Source organism: Copadichromis virginalis, linkage group LG1, assembly GCF_057382275.1.
Source record: "Copadichromis virginalis isolate Kocher_CV1m ecotype Utaka linkage group LG1, C_Virginalis_male_GT1.1, whole genome shotgun sequence".
In the NCBI taxonomy this organism is placed as follows: Eukaryota; Metazoa; Chordata; class Actinopteri; order Cichliformes; family Cichlidae; genus Copadichromis; species Copadichromis virginalis.
In genome coordinates this window covers 3,225,499-3,249,691 of record NC_140618.1, presented here as the reverse complement: position 1 = coordinate 3,249,691, position 24,193 = coordinate 3,225,499, and the positions used below count along the sequence as shown (strand labels likewise).

The 24,193-nt window shown below is 40.5% G+C and overlaps 2 protein-coding genes and 1 long non-coding RNA gene across 6 annotated transcripts; 1 reads left to right on the top strand and 2 right to left on the bottom strand.

The window, feature by feature from the left end:
• The first annotated feature begins 1,598 nt into the window (after nt 1-1,598).
• Nucleotides 1,599-20,328, top strand: LOC146718138 (protein NLRC3-like). Of its 4 annotated transcripts, none has more exons than XM_085477081.1 (4): nt 1,599-2,103; nt 14,206-14,294; nt 16,411-16,520; nt 18,097-20,328. In XM_085477081.1, the coding sequence occupies exons 2-4, from the start codon at nt 14,242-14,244 to the stop codon at nt 18,603-18,605; spliced, it is 672 nt and encodes a 223-aa protein (XP_085333207.1). In that variant the 5' UTR covers nt 1,599-2,103; nt 14,206-14,241; the 3' UTR covers nt 18,606-20,328. The 4 variants fall into 4 exon arrangements, with proteins under 4 accessions (XP_085333207.1, XP_085333061.1, XP_085333287.1 ...); XM_085476935.1 differs by having other exon boundaries at nt 1,614-2,103; nt 18,100-20,328; XM_085477161.1 differs by lacking the exon at nt 1,599-2,103 and adding an exon at nt 10,003-10,521 and having other exon boundaries at nt 11,587-14,294; nt 18,100-20,328.
• LOC146718139 (uncharacterized) lies at nt 7,335-9,263 on the bottom strand. Its single transcript, XR_014923552.1, has 2 exons — nt 8,487-9,263; nt 7,335-8,104 (listed from the first exon to the last, which is right to left on the bottom strand). It is a non-coding gene; the product is annotated as an uncharacterized LOC146718139 (long non-coding RNA).
• LOC146718137 (uncharacterized) lies at nt 19,769-23,704 on the bottom strand. Its single transcript, XM_085476433.1, has one exon. It carries the CDS (start codon nt 23,297-23,299, stop codon nt 20,189-20,191), a length of 3,111 nt encoding a protein of 1,036 aa, XP_085332559.1. The 5' UTR covers nt 23,300-23,704; the 3' UTR covers nt 19,769-20,188.
• Between the last annotated feature and the right edge of the window lie 489 nt (nt 23,705-24,193).

Below are 24,193 nucleotides of genomic sequence, written 5' to 3'. Positions count from 1 at the left end.
ATGCAAAATCCAAAACACGTACAAAATCCAAGACACGTACAAGCTCCAAAACACATACAAAATCCAAAACACGTACAAAATACAAAACACGTGCAAAATCCAAAACACGTGCAAACTCCAAAACACGTGCAAACTCCAAAACACGTGCAAACTCCAAAACACGTACAAAATTCAAAACACATGCAAAATCCAAAACACGTACAAAATCCAAAACACGTGCAAACTCCAAAACACATGCAAAATCCAAAACACGTACAAAATTCAAAACACATGCAAACTCCAAAACACATACAAAATCCAAAACACGTGCAAAATCCAAAACACGTACAAAATTCAAAACACGTGCAAACTCCAAAACACATACAAAATCCAAAACACATGCAAAATCCAAAACACGTACAAAATTCAAAACACATGCAAACTCCAAAACACGTGCAAAATCCAAAACACGTACAAAATTCAAAACACATGCAAAATCCAAAACACGTACAAAATCCAAAACACGTACAAAATACAAAACACATGCAAAATACAAAACACGTACAAAATACAAAACACGTGCAAAATCCAAAACACGTACAAAATTCAAAACACATGCAAACTCCAAATCACAACGGAAGTGCTCCAGGACGCTAGGGGCAGTGTTGAGCTCGATTTGTAAAATAAACGGCAAGTTTGTTGCAAACACATGGGCTCTAGTCTCCGTTGCCTAGCAACTATGATACTAACAGCTGGAAACGTGTCATACAACTTTTTTTGACAGAAATGAAGGAGAACATATTTTTTTTTCATTTGTTTGTTTGTTTCTACAAGAGCTTTGTGTGATTTGATAAGTATCTGAGGCTGAGACCACAGGACAGTAAAACATGATTTTTGGGCTTCATTTCTGTACTGAACAGTCATTTAAGATTAGCTAGTAAATAACAATTAGCTAATGTTGTTCATGAGACTAAAGTCATATCACTTTGGTAATGTAAATATAATATGGCCAATATTATGGTTATTATATTAGTCATTATTAGGTATTACAGCAGTGAACATGAACTCTTTGTCAAATACTGAGCTTCAGTACAGATTCAAGTTGCAGTTATTTACATGTCTTACCACCTTAAATCTTCACTCAAAGACAAGTATATAGGAATGACTGCCAAATTTATTTGCCACTGAAGCCGAAGGATGGCATCTGAATAAAACCTGTCTTGACATTTTTATCATTTAAGGCGACTGGCAAGAGTGAAATCGTTTCTTTCTAGGCAGCACTTTGAAACCGTGATCCATGCTTTTATTTCTTCCCCTGTGGACTACTGTAACGCACTTTATGTGGGGGTCAGTCAGTTGTTACTCTGACATCTGCAGCTGGTTCAAAATGTATATTGACAGTGCATATATAGGTGTATCATATATAAGAGACAAATGTTGTTCCTTCAGTATGTTGGCATTACTAAATTTGGCTCAAATGCTTACATACATTGGAGGAATCTTTGAGAGAGTGTTTCAGGCTCAAGGCTCCAGATGATTTTTCTGGAGAAATGCTCCCAGGTTTTGGCATTCGAGGTGGTTTTTCAGATGCCACAGAGCATTTATCTGGAGAAATGCTCCCAGTTTTTGGCATTCGAGGTGGTTTTTCAGATGCCACAGAGCATCTACCTGGAGAAATGCTCCCAGTTTTTGGCATTTGAGGTGGTTTTTCAGATGCCACAGAGCATCTACCTGGAGAAATGCTCCCAGTTTTTGGCGTTCGAGGTGGTTTTTCAGATGCCACAGAGCATTTTTCTGGAGAAATGCTCCCAGGTTTTGGTGTTGGAAGTGATGCATCAGATTCTTTTCCTCTGCCATCTGAAGCAGGGCTTTTTTCCTGTGTTGTGGTCTGTGTTCTTTTAATAAAGTTGTGGATGTCTTCCAGGGCCCCAGAAATCTTGTCCATTTGAACAATTTGATCTTTCTCTTCATTCTCCACCCAGAGTAAAAGCTTCTGCAAAAACCTTTCTACTGTGTCATCTATGAGGACATAGAGGACTTCAGATGAAATGCGACGCTTTGAGCCCTCTACTGATTGTGGCGTCCTGGAGATGACTGTATCTGAGAGGGACCTACCCATTAGAGGTATGGGGATTTGATAGCCTCGATCCAGTATATCAAACAGGTTTGCCACTAAGTCCTCCGTAAAATTCCTGATATGCCCACTATTTTTAAAGTCCCCCAAGGTCTTATCGATGAGGAAGAGTTCTTCTTTCTTTGTTAATTTGTCAAATAACTGATTAACGTCTGATCTAATGACGTTAAAGTCGACTGAAGAAGAACGTTTAATTGCGGTTCCCAGGCTTGCCGTATGTCGAGAAGGGGAGCGATGAGCCTCTGTACTCTGGGGAGCAGCCGTTTCAGGTACTGACCCTGGGAGAATGAAAACTATACTTTCATTGGAGGGCGCAGTTTCCTTCTTGGGGTGGCTGCAAATGTTTTGTAGACAAACAAAATGTTTCCTGTTTGCCTTTATTCTTTTTTTCAGCTCTGTTTTCATTTTTTCAAATTGTTTTTTTGCAAACATGGAAAAGTTGTGTTTGCGTGCTTTGAGCCTGGCGTGTGAGGTGGATCATCAGGGGTGCAAAGCCTCACAGATGATGTGTTTTGTATTTTGCATGTGTTTTGTATTTTGCATGTGTTTTGGAGTTTGCACGTGTTTTGGATTTTGTACGTGTTTTGGATTTTGCACGTGGTGTCTGTAATAGTGATTGCTATATCACCTGTTCACGGCCCGAGGGAAATTTTGTGAATGAGTGGGTGATGGGGGAAGTCGACTTTTGCTGACCGCTCAAGCTTAGAATGTTTTTGTTCACTGTTTTCTACGGATTTTAAGGATTTAACAACAAATAAAGGAGTTTTAACTTGGAACTTTGACTAACGTTTTAAACAGCGGGCGCGTCAACATTATTCCCCTATTCAGCTGCTCGGCGACTCAAAGGCTTGACAGTCGCCAATATTTGTCAGCAAAAAGCGCGACGGCAATGGAGCGTCCCGCAATCAGCGCTGAATAAACGCCGACGCGAGCCCACACACCGCCACCACTACACCCATAAAATCGGCTAGTCTGACAGATAAGGAGAAGACGACGGTGGTATGTAAACTGTGTTTTTGTGCTGCGTATTGTTTGTTTGAACGCAGTTTGGATTCTGACCATAGAAGATGTTTTTGTGACACGCCCACCGCTACGTTTGCTATTCGGTTTGGTGTGTGTGTGTGCTGTGGCTCTGCAGGCGTTCACCTGAGTTTGAAGGAATTGCTGTTGCCTTTGTTTTGGATTTTGGCATGCTGCTTATGTTGAATGCTTAAAATGAGTGGATCACAGGCTGCATCTGTTGTTGGATAAACTGAAATTGGATAAGATTAAGGAGTATGCTAGAAGAGAGAATAAAGCGATCAGCAAAGAAGGCACCCACAGCTGTGGCCAAACAGACTGCAACAGATCGGTCTCAGAAGGAGCACCCAACAAACTCCAATGCCACCTTCCTCCCACTATCTGTTAAACTGTTTAAATGGAGTGTGAGGCAGACATGCTAAAACAGTGACCTAAAAGCATTACCAATAAACAATGGGATCAATACATAAATGAAAGAAATGCAGCTGATAAAAAAGCCATAAACTACTTTCATTTGTTTAGTGGTGATTGCCAGTTTAGTTGGGTTTTTTTTGAGACACAGAGAGTGAGAGATCCTGTCCTACATTACTTTAAAAAAGAAGATATTTTCAGAGCTGTTGATATATGAAGCTCTGAGCATTGAGTGTTGCATTGTGAGAGTTTCAGTAAAAAGCCTGCAAATTATTGCATTTATACTGGAGAGCAAAGAAAAATTAAATTCTACTTGTACTATGGAAAATCAGTTTCATAAAAGCTACATAAACAGAGCTGAAGAAGACTGCGTTTGTAAAACTAGCGGTAACGTGTGAGAATTATAAGTTATAAGACTGTTTCTGCTATCGATACAATTTGTGTTGTTAATCCTAAATGATTCACGGTGACAACATCATAAGAACAAGGTCATTTTACTCCACACACACACACATTTGGAAAATCACATAGTTTGACCATAAAAATTCCCAGAATAATTAGTATTTGAGATTGCTGAAGCAACATCACTAAAGAAAAATATCCTTGCATGTCACTTTCGTTTAAAAATATAAAAAATGTGAAGTTTTTTTTTTGTAAAACATAAAAACATAAAAACAACAAAACTTAAGACCTTAAGAAAGAGATAAAGGATTGAGAAAGTTTATTCATGCAGGTCCATATGACAGAGAATATGCATGTTCTTTTAGTTTTCATATTATTATAATTTATATTTAATTGTGTTGTGGTTTGCAGTGTTTTGTGTTCTTTTCACTTTTAATTTGTGAAAGGAAAAAGCTGAAATTTAAATAGTTAAAACTTGAAATGTGAATAGTTGATTTTTGTATTATATGATTTATTTATTACATTTTATGTGGAGTGAATAAATAAAAGTATATTTACGGTGGCCCCTAGAGACAAAGCACATACAAACTTCAAATCACGTACGAACTCTGAAGCATGTACAAACTCCAAAACACGTAAAAACACGTACAAACTCCAAAACACGTAAAAACACGTACAAACTCCGAAGCACGTAAAAACTCAGAAGCATATAAAAACTCAGAAGCATATAAAAACTCAAAACACGTACAAAAGACAACAGAAGTGCTCCAGGATGCTGGGCGCAGTGTTGAGCCTTTGTTATCTTGTGGCTACACAAGCCAGCAAGTACCGACGACCGGATTTGGTGTGTGGTAATAACAGGTAAATGAACTTTTTTTTAAATTATTTGAATATATATATGAGTGCCTGTGTATAAATACACAAACAATACACACATGCTTTCAATTGTGTAATTTAAGTGATCTAGTAGCTCTGCTTTGGAAGTTCAGTTCATGCTAGAAATGTGTTTTGGAGTTTGTACGTGTTTTGTCTCTAGGGGCCACCGCATATATTTATATATAAACATATATAAATAAAACCACTTGTTTTTATGTTAGTAATTCCTTTTGTGCATAATTTTATATTATTGTTAATAATAAATTAATTAAAGCAACAAAACAACCTGAAGAGCCGGTTCGGAGCCGAAAGAGCCGGCTCTTTTTAGTGAGCCGAACCGAAAGAGCCGGCTCTCTAAAAAGAGCCGGAAATCCCATCACTACACTACACCCATAAAATCGGCTAGTCTGACAGATAAGGAGAAGACGACGGTGGTATGTAAACTGTGTTTTTGTGCTGCGTATTGTTTGTTTGAACGCAGTTTGGATTCTGACCATAGAAGATGTTTTTGTGACACGCCCACCGCTACGTTTGCTATTCGGTTTGGTGTGTGTGTGTGTGCTGTGGCTCTGCAGGCGTTCACCTGAGTTTGAAGGAATTGCTGTTGCCTTTGTTTTGGATTTTGGCATGCTGCTTATGTTGAATGCTTAAAATGAGTGGATCACAGGCTGCATCTGTTGTTGGATAAACTGAAATTGGATAAGATTAAGGAGTATGCTAGAAGAGAGAATAAAGCGATCAGCAAAGAAGGCACCCACAGCTGTGGCCAAACAGACTGCAACAGATCGGTCTCAGAAGGAGCACCCAACAAACTCCAATGCCACCTTCCTCCCACTATCTGTTAAACTGTTTAAATGGAGTGTGAGGCAGACATGCTAAAACAGTGACCTAAAAGCATTACCAATAAACAATGGGATCAATACATAAATGAAAGAAATGCAGCTGATAAAAAAGCCATAAACTACTTTCATTTGTTTAGTGGTGATTGCCAGTTTAGTTGGGTTTTTTTTGAGACACAGAGAGTGAGAGATCCTGTCCTACATTACTTTAAAAAAGAAGATATTTTCAGAGCTGTTGATATATGAAGCTCTGAGCATTGAGTGTTGCATTGTGAGAGTTTCAGTAAAAAGCCTGCAAATTATTGCATTTATACTGGAGAGCAAAGAAAAATTAAATTCTACTTGTACTATGGAAAATCAGTTTCATAAAAGCTACATAAACAGAGCTGAAGAAGACTGCGTTTGTAAAACTAGCGGTAACGTGTGAGAATTATAAGTTATAAGACTGTTTCTGCTATCGATACAATTTGTGTTGTTAATCCTAAATGATTCACGGTGACAACATCATAAGAACAAGGTCATTTTACTCCACACACACACACATTTGGAAAATCACATAGTTTGACCATAAAAATTCCCAGAATAATTAGTATTTGAGATTGCTGAAGCAACATCACTAAAGAAAAATATCCTTGCATGTCACTTTCGTTTAAAAATATAAAAAATGTGAAGTTTTTTTTTTGTAAAACATAAAAACAACAAAACTTAAGACCTTAAGAATCTCCTTATGAATGTTGTGAATATCTAGATCATTGGTGTTTGGATTTGAGGGTCAACAGGGCGAACACTGAGGCTGGGTATTAGAAATACAACATGGCAACATGAGACATGTTAACTCTGAGAACACTAACATCTAGATTAAGGTGTGAGAGGTAAATACATAACAGAAGCTAAAAAGGAGTTGCTTGTCTCTAGTTAAAATAAATTGAAAATAAACTGATTTGAACACGTTTGATGCATTATACAAAAAAAGGTTCATGATATAGTTCACATGATCTAAGCAAGAGTGACTCGGAATCTCAAATGTTAAAGTACACTTACTGATTGTACTTTTACTACATGAGCTAATGTAGATGCTCTAAAAGCACGCTGGCTGAAAAAGAACCACACGTTTGGAGAAACTGTGCTGTAACTTCTCATACTGTGAAGTTTTCTGACAAAAGTGAATTGAAAACTTATGCTGTACAGTTTACTAAGGGGTCCTTTGCTGGGCCATGTGCAATTACACAAAAGAACAAGTTAAATTTCACCATAACACTGACTGGAGAAAAGCCAAATTGGGATTCTAATTGACATTACAACTGAAATCAGTGCTGTGATAGTTAGTTTAAGATCACAACCTGATTTAAAACACAGTCTAACATCAACATTCTTGCCCCTGAAAATAGGTCAGGATGGCCGAAAAATGTACTTTAAAAATGAGATTTTCTTTTTGTTTCATTGGAACAGTAAAGTACCATTACAAAGAAATGAGTACACCTTTGTAGTTAAACTGGGTTTGGAGTTTTTCATGTTTTACATACAGACTTTCTCATTTAAACCATGGTGACTTAAAAGTTTAGCAGCAAGACACTTGTTTCCTTTGTTCCATCAAACATTTCTTTCAGCCATCTGTGTTTATCAGAGCGATATGTGACTAATTTTTTATTGAATCACCAGAAAGTACACAAATACAAGATTAAATATTTTATTTATTTATCAAAGATACATAATTACACATTGATACAATGAATAAGGTGTCTATAAAAATTACACATGGTGTAAGAAAAACATTATAACATACAAATAAGTGTTTTAAGATAATCTGACATACTTTAAAAGCATAAGAATAAAAGTTTTTTTTTTTTAAAAAATCATGTTCTTTGATGATCACATTACATGTATCACATTTTTTAAAGCATAACGTAGGGTGTTCACAAAAACAGTTTTATGATTACTTTTTCCACAGTGCTTGTATGCCTCTTGCAAAACTATGTACTTATCACCATATGACATAATAACTCACGATTATGCAAGACCAGCCATGAAATGTCCGTCGCTTCATTACAATCATTTGTCCCCGCTGCTGCCCTCAGACCCAGTCTGTGGGGTAAAATTGCTTTTTTGGTGGTTCATAAAAAATATCTCAAAAAGCGATGTTAGTGAGGGGACCAGAAACACTGGGTTGCAGAGCAGTTGGTAAGGACTTGTATATTTCTGGAGAGTCTGCAAAAGCTGTCTTGCTCATGCTCCTGATTGGATATGTGGAGCCCGGCTCTGATATCTCACTGGTGGCAGCTAAAGGTAGGCATGCCTTGGAGGCGGAGTTGGTCTCGGGCGCAATCTTTCAAACGAGCCTCACGGCATTTCAGGCAACCTCAGGCCGGAAACAACATCCGGTCACTCGCGGTCAAAATCCACGCAGAGCTGGTGTTTCGCAGGGATCAGGTTAACACATCTGGGTCTAAAAATATAAAGAAAAACAAAAAGAGTTTTAAAACACGCAAACTAGCAAAATATCAAAGGAGCATAACATAACAATAACAAGATGATATGAGATACCCGATGAGGCCATGATAGGTGATGTAGACATGTAATGTATAAACTTTTACGGGAGTTAAAAGTGGAGCTTATATATATTTTAAAGTGTATTGTACGTGGGATAGGCTCCAGCGCACCGCGCGAGCCTGAGAAAAGGATAAGTGGAGGCGAATGGATGGATGGATGGTGTATTGTACCTGTTACAAACCATTGTGATATTTATTTATTTTTTTAAATGAAAGGATTGACAGAATGGTAAAAAGGAAAATGCAAAAATGTAGTTAGAGAGGAAGATTAACACTTACCGAATGATATGCGGATAAGGAAAGAGACGCAAGTTGCTGTTGAAATCGGCCGCTCCCTATGCGAACTCGCAAGCAGTCTGAGCGGCGCCAGTTGTTGATACGTCTGAAGTCAGATCTCTTCTGGGGTTCGAAGATAGTCTTAACATCAGCGGGAGATCGTAAAATCAGAGCTGGAGCGGATTGGCTAACCGGGGTGCGAAGGGAGCGGTGCAAGGGTTATGTGATTGGCAGCGGGGCGCAGTGAGGCGGAGTTGGTCTAAGGGGGGAATTTTCAAACGAGGTAAGCAGCGCATTCGGGACCAGAGCGGGGAGCGAACAAGCAGGAAAAAATTGTGCTCTGGAAGCTGTTGCGGGTCGGTGCGATTAAGAGCGAGGTAGAACTTAGACTCTGCGTAGAATTTTAGGTCAAGGTCAAGGTCAAGGTCAGATTTATTTATATAGCACATTTCCAACAGCCGATGCTGCACAAAGTGCTTAACAATAACAATAAAATTAAAAACTACAGTGTAATACAATAATAACAATAGAAACAATAGAATAGAAGAATTGAAACAATACTAACTAATTCAGTACAATAATAACAATAGAAACAATAGAATAGAAGAATTGAAACAATACTAACTAATTCAGATAAATCCAAAATGCTTGGGTCATAATGTGTTAAAAGCCAGAGCGTAAAAGTGTGTCTTTAGTAAAGATTTAAATTGCTCAAGAGTTTGAGCAGATCTAATATTAAAGGGGAGACTATTCCAAAGTCTGGGACCTGCCACAGAGAAGGATCTATCGAGATTTGAGGTTAGAGGTAGCTAGCAAGAGGCAAGTTTTTGAAGAAAAAAGAGTAAGGAGCTTTCCCAATGTTTTTGGATTATAGCGCTTTTTTTGGGGGAATAGAGGGGTAGCTAACAAGTTATTCTAGGGGTTTTGGAGAAATCGCGGAGAAATTTTTAAAAGGAGTTTTGGCTTTGTTTGGCTGAGCATGAAGGGAGCCGCGGGGCGCTGAATTTGAGAAAAAAGACTAAGGATTTTTTCAGGATTTTCCCTGTTATCGAATATAAGGTTTTGGGAATAGAGGGGGTACCCTAACAAGTTATTGTAGGGTTTTGGAGAAATAGCGGAGGGTTTTTTAAGGAGTTTTCCCTGCTTATGTATCTAAGGAGGGTTAGGGGATCGCGAATTTTTTCTGAGTATGAGTTTTATTCTAAATCTACAAATGCATATAAATCTAAATAAAGTTTTCCCCCAAGGCATGCAGCATGTGTTTGTGGCCATACTGAACGTTACAAAAGCACAAGTTTAACTAAACAATTTTAATATGGTTTAATACATTTTTAAACACATGAGCACGGAGCCCGAGAGAGCACGGTCCGGAGACACGGGCGCGCCCCCGCGCGCCCAGACACACAGCCTCGGGCGCGCGCACACACACACTGACCCGCCACCAGATGGCGTTTTTTGAGCATAAAAAAAAAATAAAAATAAAAATTTAATTGCTTAAAGAAATAAAAGAATGCTATTTTGATATATAAGAAACTTTCTAAATAATCAATTATATTTTTATGAATATCATATTTTTATGAATATCATATTTTTATGAATATCATATTTTTATTATTTAATTACTTCCTACTTCCGGAGCTCATGAATAATTTAATTAGGGGATAATTTAATTAGGGGTCATAAATCAATTAAGGGGGTCATAAATCACTGCGTTTGACGAAAGGGGTATAATATCACTCTCTTTTGACACCTAACTCTTTCTCAGTCAATTAGCATCAATATTATAGAGCCTAATTACTGTGTAGCTGTGCTTGCTTTCTTTTAGGTGTGACTGATGGTACTACTGTCAGTAAAATTATTGTCCTTGCGTGTCCTAAGGTTTCTGTTGTGGCAGAGATCAGAGGGAGCACTGTTGATGAAGCCACAAGAAGAATGATGGCCTTCATTATGGACAATGCTCTTTCCAGGCAATATAACTTCGTTGGGTGCCATGGAAAGCGGGAATTTCGAGGGCTTAAAGTTTTTGAAGTGCTATATGGTAAGTTCATTAGTTGTAAGATATTTTGTTGATGTTTGAATAACGGATGCTCACTACAGCTGCAGTCATTCAGAATCAACTTTTCTCTCCACCATTGTGAGCGGCTAGCTTCGCAATAACAGAAGTTTGACTTGATTGACGCGGGAATGTTCCCAGTTAGCCTAGCAGTCAGCAAGGAGGCTTCAGCGGTGCATTATGGGATCTGTAGTTTGTATATTATTAGCGCCTCATATCGCCGGGCCATGCATAACAATAATAGTACATCTATATAAAATGATCTTGCGGGCCGGATATAAATGTATGCCGGGCCGGATGTGGCCCGCAGGCCTTGACTTTGACACGTGGTTTAGATAGACTGTACAAATTGTGGAGATGAAACCATCAGCTCATGTTGTTCTGGAGGTTGGTGGCTGCTGGCAGGAATGACCACGTTTCTTTCTGGCTTGTAGCATACTTGAAGAAGTCTCTCACTAAACAGTTTTTTGGTTGCTCACAGAATGTGAATAAGCTCCAGGAACTCCAGAGCCAGCCTCTATTTTTTCCAGTGTAATTAGTAACACACTGATTTATCTGATGGCCCTATTTTTGATTTACATGAAAATTATTGGCGCCCGCCTGGCACACACCTCAAGAAGTGGAATCTGTTTTCTCCTTGGTAGATGTAGCCCTTGTTACATTTTACTATTTTGTTTTGTGTTCATTATGAGGTGCTGTACCATGCAAAAAACTGGTTAACCACTTGCCTGTTCTAAGCTCTGTGCCAATCACTGAGACAGCCCACAACACCAGTTATCATTGTAACTATGTAGACATCTTTTAAACATTTGTCTTAAATGTTTTAAGGTAAAATATTTCACATTAATTTAATTTTTGAGTGCCTACTTGGTAAATCATTTTGTAAATAGCTTTTCTGTTTCCATGAATACTCATGGTCTTCAAAGAGTTCAATGTAGGAGGTCAAACAACTTGAACAGCACAACCTCCAAAACAACTTCAGTACTATCGCAAATCTGATTTTGTTTGTGAAAATGCACTAATTTCTTTTTTTTTTTTTATTTCTTTCAGGACCAATGGATTGGTGAATGAGTGAGAAGCTGTGGTTTGCTGCATTTGTTTTTCCTTTAAACTGTATAACATTTATTTGTTATTGTTTTGTGTATACTGTGGACATTTTTGTCAACATGTTCTCCACACAAAAAATGTATTATATAAAAAAGCATACTGTTTTAAAATTTCATAGTAATCAGTATTAATAAAAAAGATAAACTGGCTTTGTTGTACAGGTGATTTAAATTATAGCTTACTTACATTATCCAAAATTCCATCTGGGCAAACACACTTGGGGCCACCATGGAAACTGAGGACAAAAGTAGCTGGGTGCCAGGTGGGTAACCCAAGTGGGCCCCAACCATCAGACCCGCTTCTACCCATCTGGGCCCCATACTCATTTGTTGGCTGGGCCTGATTTGGGGCCCATCCGGGTCCCATCAATAATCCATCTGGGCAAACACATTTGGGGCCACCATGGAAACTGAGGACAAAATTAGCTGGGTCCTAGGTGGGTACCCCAAGTGGGCCCCAAATATCAGATCTGCTTCTACCCATCTGGGCCCCACATATTTTTTTCAACTGGGCCTGATTTGGGGCTTATCTGGGACCCAGCATAAACCCATCTAGGAAAACACATTTGGGGCCACCATGGAAACTGAGGACAAAATTAGCTGGACCCCAGTTGGGTTTCCCAAGTGGGCCCCAAATATTAGCCCTGCTGCTCCCTATTTGGGCCCCACATATGTGTGTTGACTGGGCTTCGGCTAAGTTACGTGACGTTAGTGATATCGCCACTTAACGCGGCTCTTTGGTCGGTTAGTTAGTTTAGGTTTGTGCCGAAGCTGGGTCTGTTTGTCAGTGTGAAGCCAAACGTACTTTAACGTTTTAGGAAACACCGAGCAGACGGCTCATACTTGCCAACATTCAAAGGGCTGTTGGGGGGGGCAAATATATTTTACAGTGTTTATTTATTCGACAAAATACGTTAAATGTCACCGTTATTATTGGCTGGCCGGAAACAGCGGGGGTGTCCAAATTCAGAGGCTGCTTCCACCTGAGGACCCGCCTTCGCGGTCTAAAGAAAGCCGCGTAGTACGTCACGAGCTCCCTCGGTGGAGTGAAACTGCGTCTGCTCCTTGCTGTCTAAAATATAACCGGGCGCTGGCGTCAATTCTCCACCGTCTCACACTTTGTTTAATCAGTTTTCTGTTTGACGTTTATTCAGCTTTGTGAAAACCCCAGAGGACCCCTCCCGAGGGATTAATAAAGTTACATTTAATCGAATCGAATAACTTTAATCTCAGCCAAAACGATTTACTCACGAACAAGTAAAACACTGGAAAAGCCAAACAAGAACATTTTGAAGTTATCGAAGTGACTTATATATCCTGTTTAACCCGAGTAGCGAAAGACCGCGGGGGGTTGAAGACGATGTGCCGGGAGTCCGGTGTTCTCGCCGTCTCAGAGATTTGAAGTTTACACAGCTACATTCTCGCCTGAAAATAGTTTAAAAGTTTATTTTGTGACCCAGAAAGAGAAATAAGAGTAATATTAAAACTACAAGCTGCCGCCATTGTTGGAAACTGGAATTGGCTGGGCCGCGCTATGAATTCTGCCATATGTTTTTTCAATTTTGTTGTCCGGGTTGAAATTCGGGAGAAATTCGGGAGAATGGTGGCTCCGGGAGGTTTTCAGGAGGGGCTCTGAAATGCGGGATTCTCCCGGAAAAGTCGGGAGGGTTGGCATGTATGAGACGGTTCACCAAATATGTGGCCCGCGAACTGTGGTGAGGACACAGACTCAACCATGCAGTGCTGAAGTTTGTCCTTAAAAGAGCTCTCACCCTGTTTAAACCACTAATGAGAGAGACAGTAGATGGAGAAGTCCTCGGACAACTTTGATAATGCTTTGATTTATCCACAGTACATTTAGTTCAAATATTGTTTCCATCACAGAGGGATTGTGCTGGTTTCAGTGGGGAAAGTATGCAGCTCATTTAAATGTTCAAAGAGCTGTGAAAAGTTGTCCGTTCATAAAGTGTGTCAGTATTTTATAAGGATGCCATGTTTCTGTATCATCTCTCTCCTGTCAGAGCCTCTTCCAAACATCAGCCTGTTTAATGCTCTCATATCTTCAACATCTCAAGTAAATTATACTGCACAGTTTTCTGTCCAATAAAAGAATATTTACTGCATGAGTCTGTTTTCCATTTTATCTGAAACATTCAAGGAGATCTTTTACTGTATTTTGGTGATATTGCCCTTAAATATGACTAAAGCTTTCATACAGTGGTGATCACGGACATAACTCTGACATCAGTCTGACTGAACTCTGAAAATCACTGAGTGTTATTTCACAGAACCATAATTAGATTAACTCAAACTGAAACACGCGGTGTTAAACAGTAGTATAATTATCATTAACTGTCAAAGTAAGTGCGTATTTTGCTTGTTTCCGTTTCCATCAAAAATCGAATTAATTAATAATTGTTTGATTTGTGTTGATGAAGGCCTGCCTCCTTCTCCTCACAGTCACTTTTTACGAGACCATGAGTGTGTTTCATTTTTTGTTCTGTCAGTCTTGGATGTGACTCCTGAAAAGAGATTCACCATGATTCTGGTTCTCCTTTCACAGTCAGTACTGCTGGTTTCTCTCTCAGACTGACTGAAGATGAGTGATCTGGAGTCTCCAGGATCCAGCCGTCTGTCTGTGACCGACACAAAGTAAGATACTGTCTCTAATGTACACGAAGGAAATAGAGAACATAGGTGAAATCAGTATGTAGAAACAATTACAAGTTTAAAAGGACAAGTAAGATTGAGTGGGAGAGGACTGGTTTAACAGGAAGAAGAGAAAATTCCACAGTATCCGTGCAAAAAGTTTCACTTTGAAATCTTTAAAAGAATGTGGACAAACAGGTGGACTTGGTGTCAGTGGAGTTTACTCCTGGAAGTTTGAGATTATGATGATTATTACTTCAAAAACACCTGTACAGACGTTTATCAGTCATTCCATACCAGCGCAGTGCCCAGTAACACTTTGAGGTAACTGGAGCTTTATATATAAAATGAATGCAGTCCGATCAGTTTATGAGAATAGTCAAAGTGACTTTGGTAATATTAGTTGCCAATTTTTAGTTGGTATTGGTTTGTAAGATTAGTTTAAAATGAAGACTTCATTTTAACTGAATTTTGTTACGTCTCAAGAATTTGGACTTTTAGCCTTAAGGACAAACCTAAGGAGGAGGTTGGACTTTAGAGTTGAGCCCAGAGATGTACGGCTGATTGAGGGGCTACTTTTTGTCATCAAACTAAAAAGAAATAAAATGTAGGCTTAGAAGACACGGTTGGTTGTTTGGTTCAGCATCTCTGAATATCTTCAGAGCTGTAGAGGCTTCAGAATGTAGAAGTTTGGATGGAAACTCCAAATACCTGAAGCCCACAAGATGCATCTTTAAAAAGTCAAAAAGAAGCGAAGAATTGCTGTCGCTAAAACCAAAATAACATTTATAACAACAACAAAAGTGTATGATTTGGTAATATGATTGGAATGGAACAAATGGATTCTGAAAATCAGAGATTGAGTTTCCAAGTGAATAATGCAGCTGAAAAACTTTCCTGTTATATGAAGACTTTTAACCTGTAGTTCAGTATTGATCTGCCACAGTCAGCGAACAAAACTGCCAAAAAGGAAAAAGACATTAAGATCCTCAAAAGCTTGGCATAATATAGTCATACATTTTCACCTGAATACATCTGCCCTGTGCAAATCCGTTTCAAAGGCCTTTGCAGCTAATAATGGTCAATATATTAATTTAAAGAACACAGAAAAACAGCTGGTTCTTTTTCAGGGTTTCATAGCTTTTTTGTGTAGAATGCCAAGCTTTAATATTATAGAGATTTGCAAGTATCTACAAAGCATGATATGATGTGAAGTTCAACATCTGGGACATGTGTCCCGCTATGCATTGCAGAAAATGACTCAATCTCTTAGTACAGCAAACAAACAATGCAGGAGGGCGGGAAAATAATGGTCTCCTCTGCCGTGGCATCAGAAGTTGAGAATTGACGGGACAAAGTGTTGGGTTTCTCGTTTTGGGTTGCCGGGTCTATAGATCATAACACAGTTGAACCAAGCAAAGGAGAGGGCCCACCTGGTTTGTCTTGAGTGGCTGCTGTGAGATATGCAAGATGCTTGTGGTCAGTCAAACGATGAACAATGAGCAGGTGTTGTGCTCCCTCCCGCCAGCTAGCAGTTCCACTTCTCCCACGTCATAGTTTTGCTCAGTTCGAGAAAGACAGCAGAAGGGAAAAAGCTGCATTTTCCCTTCCTTGTTCTGGAACAAGATGAACTCCATCAACGATAAATTGTTGGGTGGTCACACACAGCTGACTGCAGCTTTCCAGTCTTATAAACAGTACATTTGTACAATGACTGAAACCAGCCCACTGGCTGTGACGTCAGTTCCTTGATCATGAATATGCAAATTGTCATGACCATTGATCAACAATCATTGATCAAAGACCATTGATCGTGGAATAATCTTCCACACTGCACCTAACGTGACAAACTGAAAGCAGTCATTGGGTGGGAAACCTTGAGGAGAACACTTTTGACCTTAGAGAAGAGCTCTGCATAGAAAAGGATCAGGTTTGAACTTAGTTTGTGCAGCTGTACCTTTAACTAAGGCAAGTTCCTGCATCAACTCGTCCTGTTGTCTTTTTGAACTGTGCTTCACTATTCACTACAGATGAATGCACTGTAAACACCTGCGTGTGAGTCACTTTGGTCACTTTGACAGTTGCACTGGTAATAATAATTTTCCCTTTGTGTCCTCAGAGAGAACAGTGATGTTGGTGTGGAGGAGGAGGAGCAGTTGTCCTGCTGTGCTTTGGGTCAAGATGTCTCAGAGGATTCAGTCGCTACCAGTTGTGGCGTCTCTGTCCAAAGTAAGAGTCGGTATCCGTGTGCTGATGAACACATTTTTGAAAACTTGACTTCTTGTTTTGTAGGTGCATGAAAAAGATTTCATTCGATTTTTTATGGTATAGGTTTTTTTCCTGTTTTACTTTGAATGTTGTTTCCTTTCATGTCTCACGTTAGTTTTACTTCCTGTCTTAATTATTTTTCACCTGGTTTGCTAAAGTTCAGCTGTCATGTTCCCCACCTGCTCACAATATCAGGCAATCCTCAATATATATACTACTCAAAACAATCAGAGGAACACACTGAAAGCATAATGGCTCTCGCGCGGAGAAAAACATGCTGGAGATCAATACTGATGCAAACTGGGTATTGTGTTGGAAACTAAAGGATTCAATTGTTTGTTGGAAATAAATGATCAAAATACTGGATACTGGCTGAATTTGTAGATTTTTAGATGAAATAAAAAACAAAAAAAACACTCAACAAAAGATCATCTAAAGAAGAGCAGAGTTCATGTACACACTTTATTAAGCAGCTACTGTACAACAAGAACAGAATCATGTAAATGGCCAAACAACAGCAACAGTAATCCCAGGGTGTAGCACAGCAGGCAAAGAGACGCAGTAGCACAGAGAGAGTAAAGGATCACATGGAGAACAAATGGAGCGCGCTCACGAGCCCTCTCTTCGTACAGAGCCAGAAACGTCTGACCCACAGAGCTCACTAAGACGACAATAACTCGTTTTTCCCACACAGATTACATATAACATCACACTGAATGAAATTACATGTAGCAGATTACATGAACTATATAAGATGAGGATTCGCGTATTAAGCATATTCAGAACTATTTCCTTCCATTATTTTCTTGGGTTAACAGTTTTTGTTGCTTTTCTGCTATCGCTTAAATTTTATTCATATAGCACCAAGTCACAACAGCCACCTTAAGGCACTTTATAGTGTTAGGTAAAGCCTCAGTAATAAAGCCTCAGACAACTCCCTACGAGCAACGACTTGGAGACATTAAGAAAGAAGAACTCTCTCTTTGTACAGTCGAAAACTGAGACGGAACCAGGTTCAGTGACGGGCCGCCATCCACCACGACTGGTTGGAATGAGGGGAGGAGGGCAGGATAAAACCTGCAGGCTGAGAGCAAAGTGCTCCATCTATCTGATATGATACTGTGAGGCCTCTCAGATAAGATGGGGCTGTTTTATTATGGCCCTTTTTATGTGAGAAGCATTTTGAATTCAGCTCTGGATTTAACAGGGAGCCAATGATGTGAAGCCAGTATGAGGGGGATTTTCCCTCCTCTTAAAATGTCTCATTAGGAACATTTTTAACAGTTGCTTCTTGTCTCTGCTGTGACAAAAAAAGGTTCTGATTATGAATCAAAATGTTTTAAATAAGTCACACACTGGTTATAACTTAATGCCGAAAATGTCATGTTACACGATTTACTATTTTCTGAAGCTTATTTACAATTTACAATGCTTAACACCATTCCCATCCCTCCCGTCAAAAGATAAAAGTCTGTTTTTCATGCAGTTTCACACACTAAAGACATTTCATTCTTTTTGGTTTCTTGTTGTCAATCAGCAGATGCGAGTCTGGAAGAGGTTTTAGAAGAATATAAGACCAGTCTGAGGAGGAGGTTTGAAAGTGTGACTGAAGAAACTGATAATACAGGAAGTGGAACCCTCCCGAACAGGATCTACACTGAGCTCTACATCACAGAGGGACAGAATGAAGACGTTCATAACCAACATGAGGTGATGCAGCTGGAGGCAGCTTCCAAGATGGAGGCTCTTGATGACATTACAGTCAGGTGTCACGACACCTTTAAAGCCTTACCTGACCAACAGAGACCCATCAGAGTGGTTCTGACCAACAGCGTCGCTGATCAGAGACGAGCAGTACAGTCTTCTGGAGCTGCTCCATGTTTTCCATTCCAACATTACAGAAGGTCACAGCAGAGAAGCTGGCTGTCTGTAAACTTTTGTTCATCTTTGACGGCCTGGATGAAAGCAGACTTGGATCATTGGATTTCACCAACGGGAAGCTGCTGTCTGATGTCACAGAGAAGTCATCAGTCAGCCAGCTGCTGACAAACCTCATCCAGGGGAATCTGCTTCCCTCGGCTCTCGTCTGGATAACTCCCCGACCTGCAGCAGCCAATCAGATCCCTCCTAGACGTGTTGACAGGGTAACAGAAGTACGAGGCTTCACTGATGCCCAGAAGGAGGAGTACTTCAGGAGGAGATTCAGTGATGAAGAGCTGTCCAGAATCATCTCCCACATGAAGACATCCAGGAGCCTCCACATCATGTGTAGAATCCCAGTCTTCTGCTGGATCACTGCTACAGTTCTGGAGCACATGTTGACTACAGAGCAGAGAGGAGAGCTGCCCAAGACCCTGACTGACATGTACTCACACTTCTTGTTGGTTCAGATGAAGAAGGGGAACAAACATGTGGGGGGACATGAAACAAGTGAGATGGCTGAAAGGAAATTTCTTCTGAATCTGGGGAGGCTGGCATTTAAACATCTGGAAAAAGGAAACACCTTCTTCTACCAAGAAGACCTAGATCAGTGTGGTCTGGATGCTACAGAGGCCTTGTTGCACACAGAAGTTTATACGGAGCTCTTTAAACAGTGTTTGTTAATCTTGAAGGTGGCTTTTATTTGTGATTCAGGTCTCAATGTCTCTTTGTGTATACTTATATGCAGAAGTAACACAAAAGAAGAAGTGGGAGCTGGCCTGACACCAGTAACTGACTTCCAGTGAAAGCTTTGGCTAATAATATTTTTTAGCGAACATTTTTCTTGTAAAACAAAGGGGGGCCTAGCAAAAAAGGTTTGGGAACCACTGCTCTACAAGGTTGGCGAAATAAAAAAAAATGTATTAACATTTTTTTATTTGGACTAAAAAAAATGTTCGAAGTGGACTAGGTGCTAATTTTCAGATGTCAGGTCTACATCTAGAATCAAAATGAGCACATACATAAACAACCAAAGTGAAGCATTAAGACAAAACATAGCAACGTCAAACAGCGTCCACACATTTTGCCACAAATACATGCAAAACAACTAAATTGGGCCACAAAAGTGATGCAAATTGACCAAACTAAGACACGAATCAGACAAAAACAGATGCAGGATGATCACAAACAGACACGTCGGCTACAAACTGATGCAAAATGACTAAAATCACACGTGTAACACTTTCTACATATTTGACAACAGAAGAAAAACACAAACAAACTTGGAATGCATTTTTAATTTGGATTTTTTTTATTTCATGCCGAATTAGATATTTTAAAAATCAAGCCAAAGTCTCCTCCCTGTTTGTACTGTAAGGTCAAAGCCCTACTGTACTACAGAGAACCCCAACAATCAAATGATCCCCCTCTGAGCAAGCACGAGGCGACTGTGGGGAAGAAAAACTCCCTTTAACAGGAAGAAACTTCCAACGGAACCGGGCTCAGAAGGGACGGCCATCCGCTGCGACCGGTTGGGGGGATGGAAATCAAAAGGAGACGAGATGGCGTGAACTACAGTTCTAAAATTTGGATTTGAGGGCTGATCCCAAAATTTTATGGTGATGTTTTTAAAAAAAGGATTTGGTGCTAAAAGTCTGCTTCAAGATTTTAAAAGAAGCAGGGCAGTGGGAAAAGCCAAAATGGTCATTTTAATGATCTCTGGCTTTAGTGAACCACCTGAAGGGTTTTAGCAATGTTTTTCCCACCGCAGAAAAAAACCTGGATATTTTGGACGTCTTTGGGGGACCCGGGATGACTCCGAGAGTGATTTTTAGATGTCTAATCAGAGCCTCATCAAAAGATGAATCATTTGCCATCGAAGCCTTTAAGACATTGTCTGGGGAGCCAAACTCCTTGATGAGGCGTTTGGCTATTTTCTTGATGAACTTTGTCTTGTCATTTGTCAGACTTGTGGCAGACGCTGTGCTGCTGAGTTCAGGCTGCATTAGATTGCTCAGACGATTGATGACCGTGTCTATTTCTTTTGTAGTAGTTGCGATCCGAGCAGCAAACTTTTGGGTCTCAGGTTTAGATTTATGGATGACTCTCATGATAAGGAGCAACGCAAGGTCATTGGAAATTTTCTCAACATCAGAAGATGAACCTGACACAGAATCCATCTCTGATATTTTGGAGGAATCTTTGAGAGAGTGTTTCAGGCTCAAGGCTCCAGATGATTTTTCTGGAGAAATGCTCCCAGGTTTTGGCATTCGAGGTGGTTTTTCAGATGCCACAGAGCATTTTTCTGGAGAAATGCTCCCAGTTTTTGGCGTTCGAGGTGGTTTTTCAGATGCCACAGAGCATCTACCTGGAGAAATGCTCCCAGTTTTTGGCATTTGAGGTGGTTTTTCAGATGCCACAGAGCATCTACCTGGAGAAATGCTCCCAGTTTTTGGCGTTCGAGGTGGTTTTTCAGATGCCACAGAGCATTTTTCTGGAGAAATGCTCCCAGGTTTTGGTGTTGGAAGTGATGCATCAGATTCTTTTCCTCTGCCATCTGAAGCAGGGCTTTTCTCCTGTGTTGTGGTCTGTGTTCTTTTAATAAAGTTGTGGATGTCTTCCAGGGCCCCAGAAATCTTGTCCATTTGAACAATTTGATCTTTCTCTTCATTCTCCACCCAGAGTAAAAGCTTCTGCAAAAACCTTTCTACTGTGTCATCTATGAGGACATAGAGGACTTCAGCAGAAATGGGACGCTTTGAGCCCTCTACTGATTGTGGCGTCCTGGAGATGACCGTGTCTGAGAGGGACCTACCCATTAGAGGTATGGGGATTTGATAGCCTCGATCCACCGTAAGTAGATCAAACAGGTTTGCCACTAAGTCCTCCGTAAAATTCCTGATATGCCCACTATTTTTAAAGTCCCCCAAGGTCTTATCGATGAGGAAGAGTTCTTCTTTCTTTGTTAATTTGTCAAATAACTGATTAACGTCTGATCTAATGACGTTAAAGTCGACTGAAGAAGAACGTTTAATTGCGGTTCCCAGGCTTGCCGTATGTCGAGAAGGGGAGCGATGAGCCTCTGTACTCTGGGGAGCAGCCGTTTCAGGTACTGACCCTGGGAGAATGAAAACTATACTTTCATTGGAGGGCGCAGTTTCCTTCTTGGGGTGGCTGCAAATGTTTTGTAGACAAACAAAATGTTTCCTGTTTGCCTTTATTCTTTTTTTCAGCTCTGTTTTCATTTTTTCAAATTGTTTTTTTGCAAACATGGAAAAGTTGTGTTTGCGTGCTTTGAGCCTGGCGTGTGAGGTGGATGGCACACATTTGGAGAAGAAGTGTCTCACCTTGTGGATAATTAAGCCTGCATTAAAGGCAGGTTTGGGTAAGTTACATTTCTCACAGAGCTCTTCACTGCTTGAATCCATGTTAGCAAGTATCTCACCTACGATGTCAGCTGCAACCATTTCTACTGGGGTTGGAGCCTGGATACTTTGTGTTTCTGCAGTGGGTTTTATATGGCTTTGTGATTCTTCTGGGAGCTCATCTTTATCTTTTCCTGTCATCTCTCCATCTGAGCTCCTTGTTGACAGAATAACAGAAATCTCTGCGATTGCTGATTGCACTGATATTTTTGAACCAGTACGTTCTGTACTGGAATGAGACCCATTTGTCCCACACTGGCAGCGCAGCTTACATGCTGCATACCTTTTCAGGCATGAGGCAGCGCAACAAACCATGCGGTGTAGTTTCTTAATACTACTAAATTTGCCGCTAACATAAACGGCAGGGTCTACTGGGAAATCGGGGCTTTTTTCAATCAGTGCAATGGTTGAGCTGACCTTTTCTGAGATCTCTTCCTCAACCATCAGCGTCAGCTTGTCAGCGCTCTTATCTTGCTGTTTTGAGACATTAAGAGCGCCGGCGATGGCAGCTGAGATCGAGTCTCCGAGGGACACCCTTATTTTCCCCTCATCCATAAGCTCTTCCCTTATCATGGGTTCCTGAATAACAGGAAGGGCAATCTCCAGGATGCTGGCAGAGGCGATCTGAATGATTTCAGAAATCATATCAGCGAGCACGGCATGGACGCTGGAGTCGCATTTTCCATTTTCTATAATGCTCCACTGAACTTCAGAGAGCCTTTCAAAGCACCTGTTGATTGGCGGGATAATCTGGTCTGGTGTGACCACCATTGAATTTTTGTTTTTGTTGCGTGTTGCCATTGTTGTGTCCCAAATTAGATTTTCTGTACCGGAATCAGAGCTGCTTGTCCCACACTGGAACGGCAGCTTACATGCTGCATACCTTTTCAGGCATGAGGCAGTGCAACAAACCATGCGGTCTAGTTTTTTAATATTACTAAGTTTGCCGCTAAAATAAACCGCAGGGTCTTGCAGGAAATCAGGGCTTGCTTCAATCAGTGCAATGGTTAAGCTGACCTTTTCTGAGATCTCTTCCTCAACCATCAGCGTCAGCTTGTCAGCGCTCTTATCTTGCTGTTTTGAGACATTAAGAGCGCCGGCGATGGCAGCTGAGATCGAGTCTCCGAGGGACACCCTTATTTTCCCCTCATCCATAAGCTCTTCCCTTATCATGGGTTCCTGAATAACAGGAAGGGCTATTTCCAGGATGCTGGCAGAGGCGATCTGAATGATTTCAGAAATCATTTCAGCGAGCACGGCATGGATGCTGGAGTCGCATTTTCCATTTTCTATAATGCTCCACTGAACTTCAGAGAGCCTTTCAAAGCACCTGTTGATTGGCGGGATAATCTGGTCTGGTGTGACCACGATTGAATTTTCATTTAATGTTTCCATTGTTGTGTCACAAATTTGATTTTCTTCGTCTGAGCCTGTGAGAATTTTCTTGTATTACAGAGCGCCGACTGCTGAACGTTTTGCAAACAGATGAGCATCAGTTCTGATTTTTCTGTCTGAGAGCCGTTATTTATAGGCTCGGTTGTCTGTGACGTTACTGACAGGTCACAGCAAGCGCGAACGCCTTTGATCTGCCAGTGACGTCACAAGAAACGCACGCGGAGAGGCGGCGTTCCTTGCCCGCGCTCACAGATTTGAATGACGCTTTGGAGTTGACGGCACGCCGCAATGCATTGTGGGAGCCCGGCACCATTTTCGGGGTCTACGAATCAAAACAAACACGCTCTGTTGGAACGACGATGACAAGATGCTTAAAAGCAGTTCGTGACCCACCAGGATTCATTGGAATCATAGGTTGGAGGACGTTTTGGGGGGAAATGGCCGACGGTCGAAGCGGAGAAGAAATAAACTCTTAAAAGTTAGTTCTGGGTTTTTAATCTCACTTCATATATACACCAGGACACATGTTAGCATAATGAAAGAATTGTAGAATTAGGTGGAGTCAACAACAGCAGCATAGTGCAGTCATATCACAAATGTTAGCATAATGAAAAAGTCTTACAAAGTCAAATTTAGCTAACCTTCGGCTAAGTTACGTGACGTTAGTGATATCGCCACTTAACGCGGCTCTTTGGTCGGTTAGTTAGTTTAGGTTTGTGCCGAAGCTGGGTCTGTTTGTCAGTGTGAAGCCAAACGTACTTTAACGTTTTAGGAAACACCGAGCAGACGGCTCATACTTGCCAACATTCAAAGGGCTGTTGGGGGGGGGCAAATATATTTTACAGTGTTTATTTATTCGACAAAATACGTTAAATGTCACCGTTATTATTGGCT

Bases quoted from the DNA above. Each gene is read 5' to 3' on its own strand.
- LOC146718138 (XM_085476935.1), top strand. From the start codon at position 18,437: ATGTTTTCCATTCCAACATTACAGAAGGTCACAGCAGAGAAGCTGGCT.
- LOC146718137 (XM_085476433.1), bottom strand. From the start codon at position 23,299: ATGGAAACATTAAATGAAAATTCAATCGTGGTCACACCAGACCAGATT.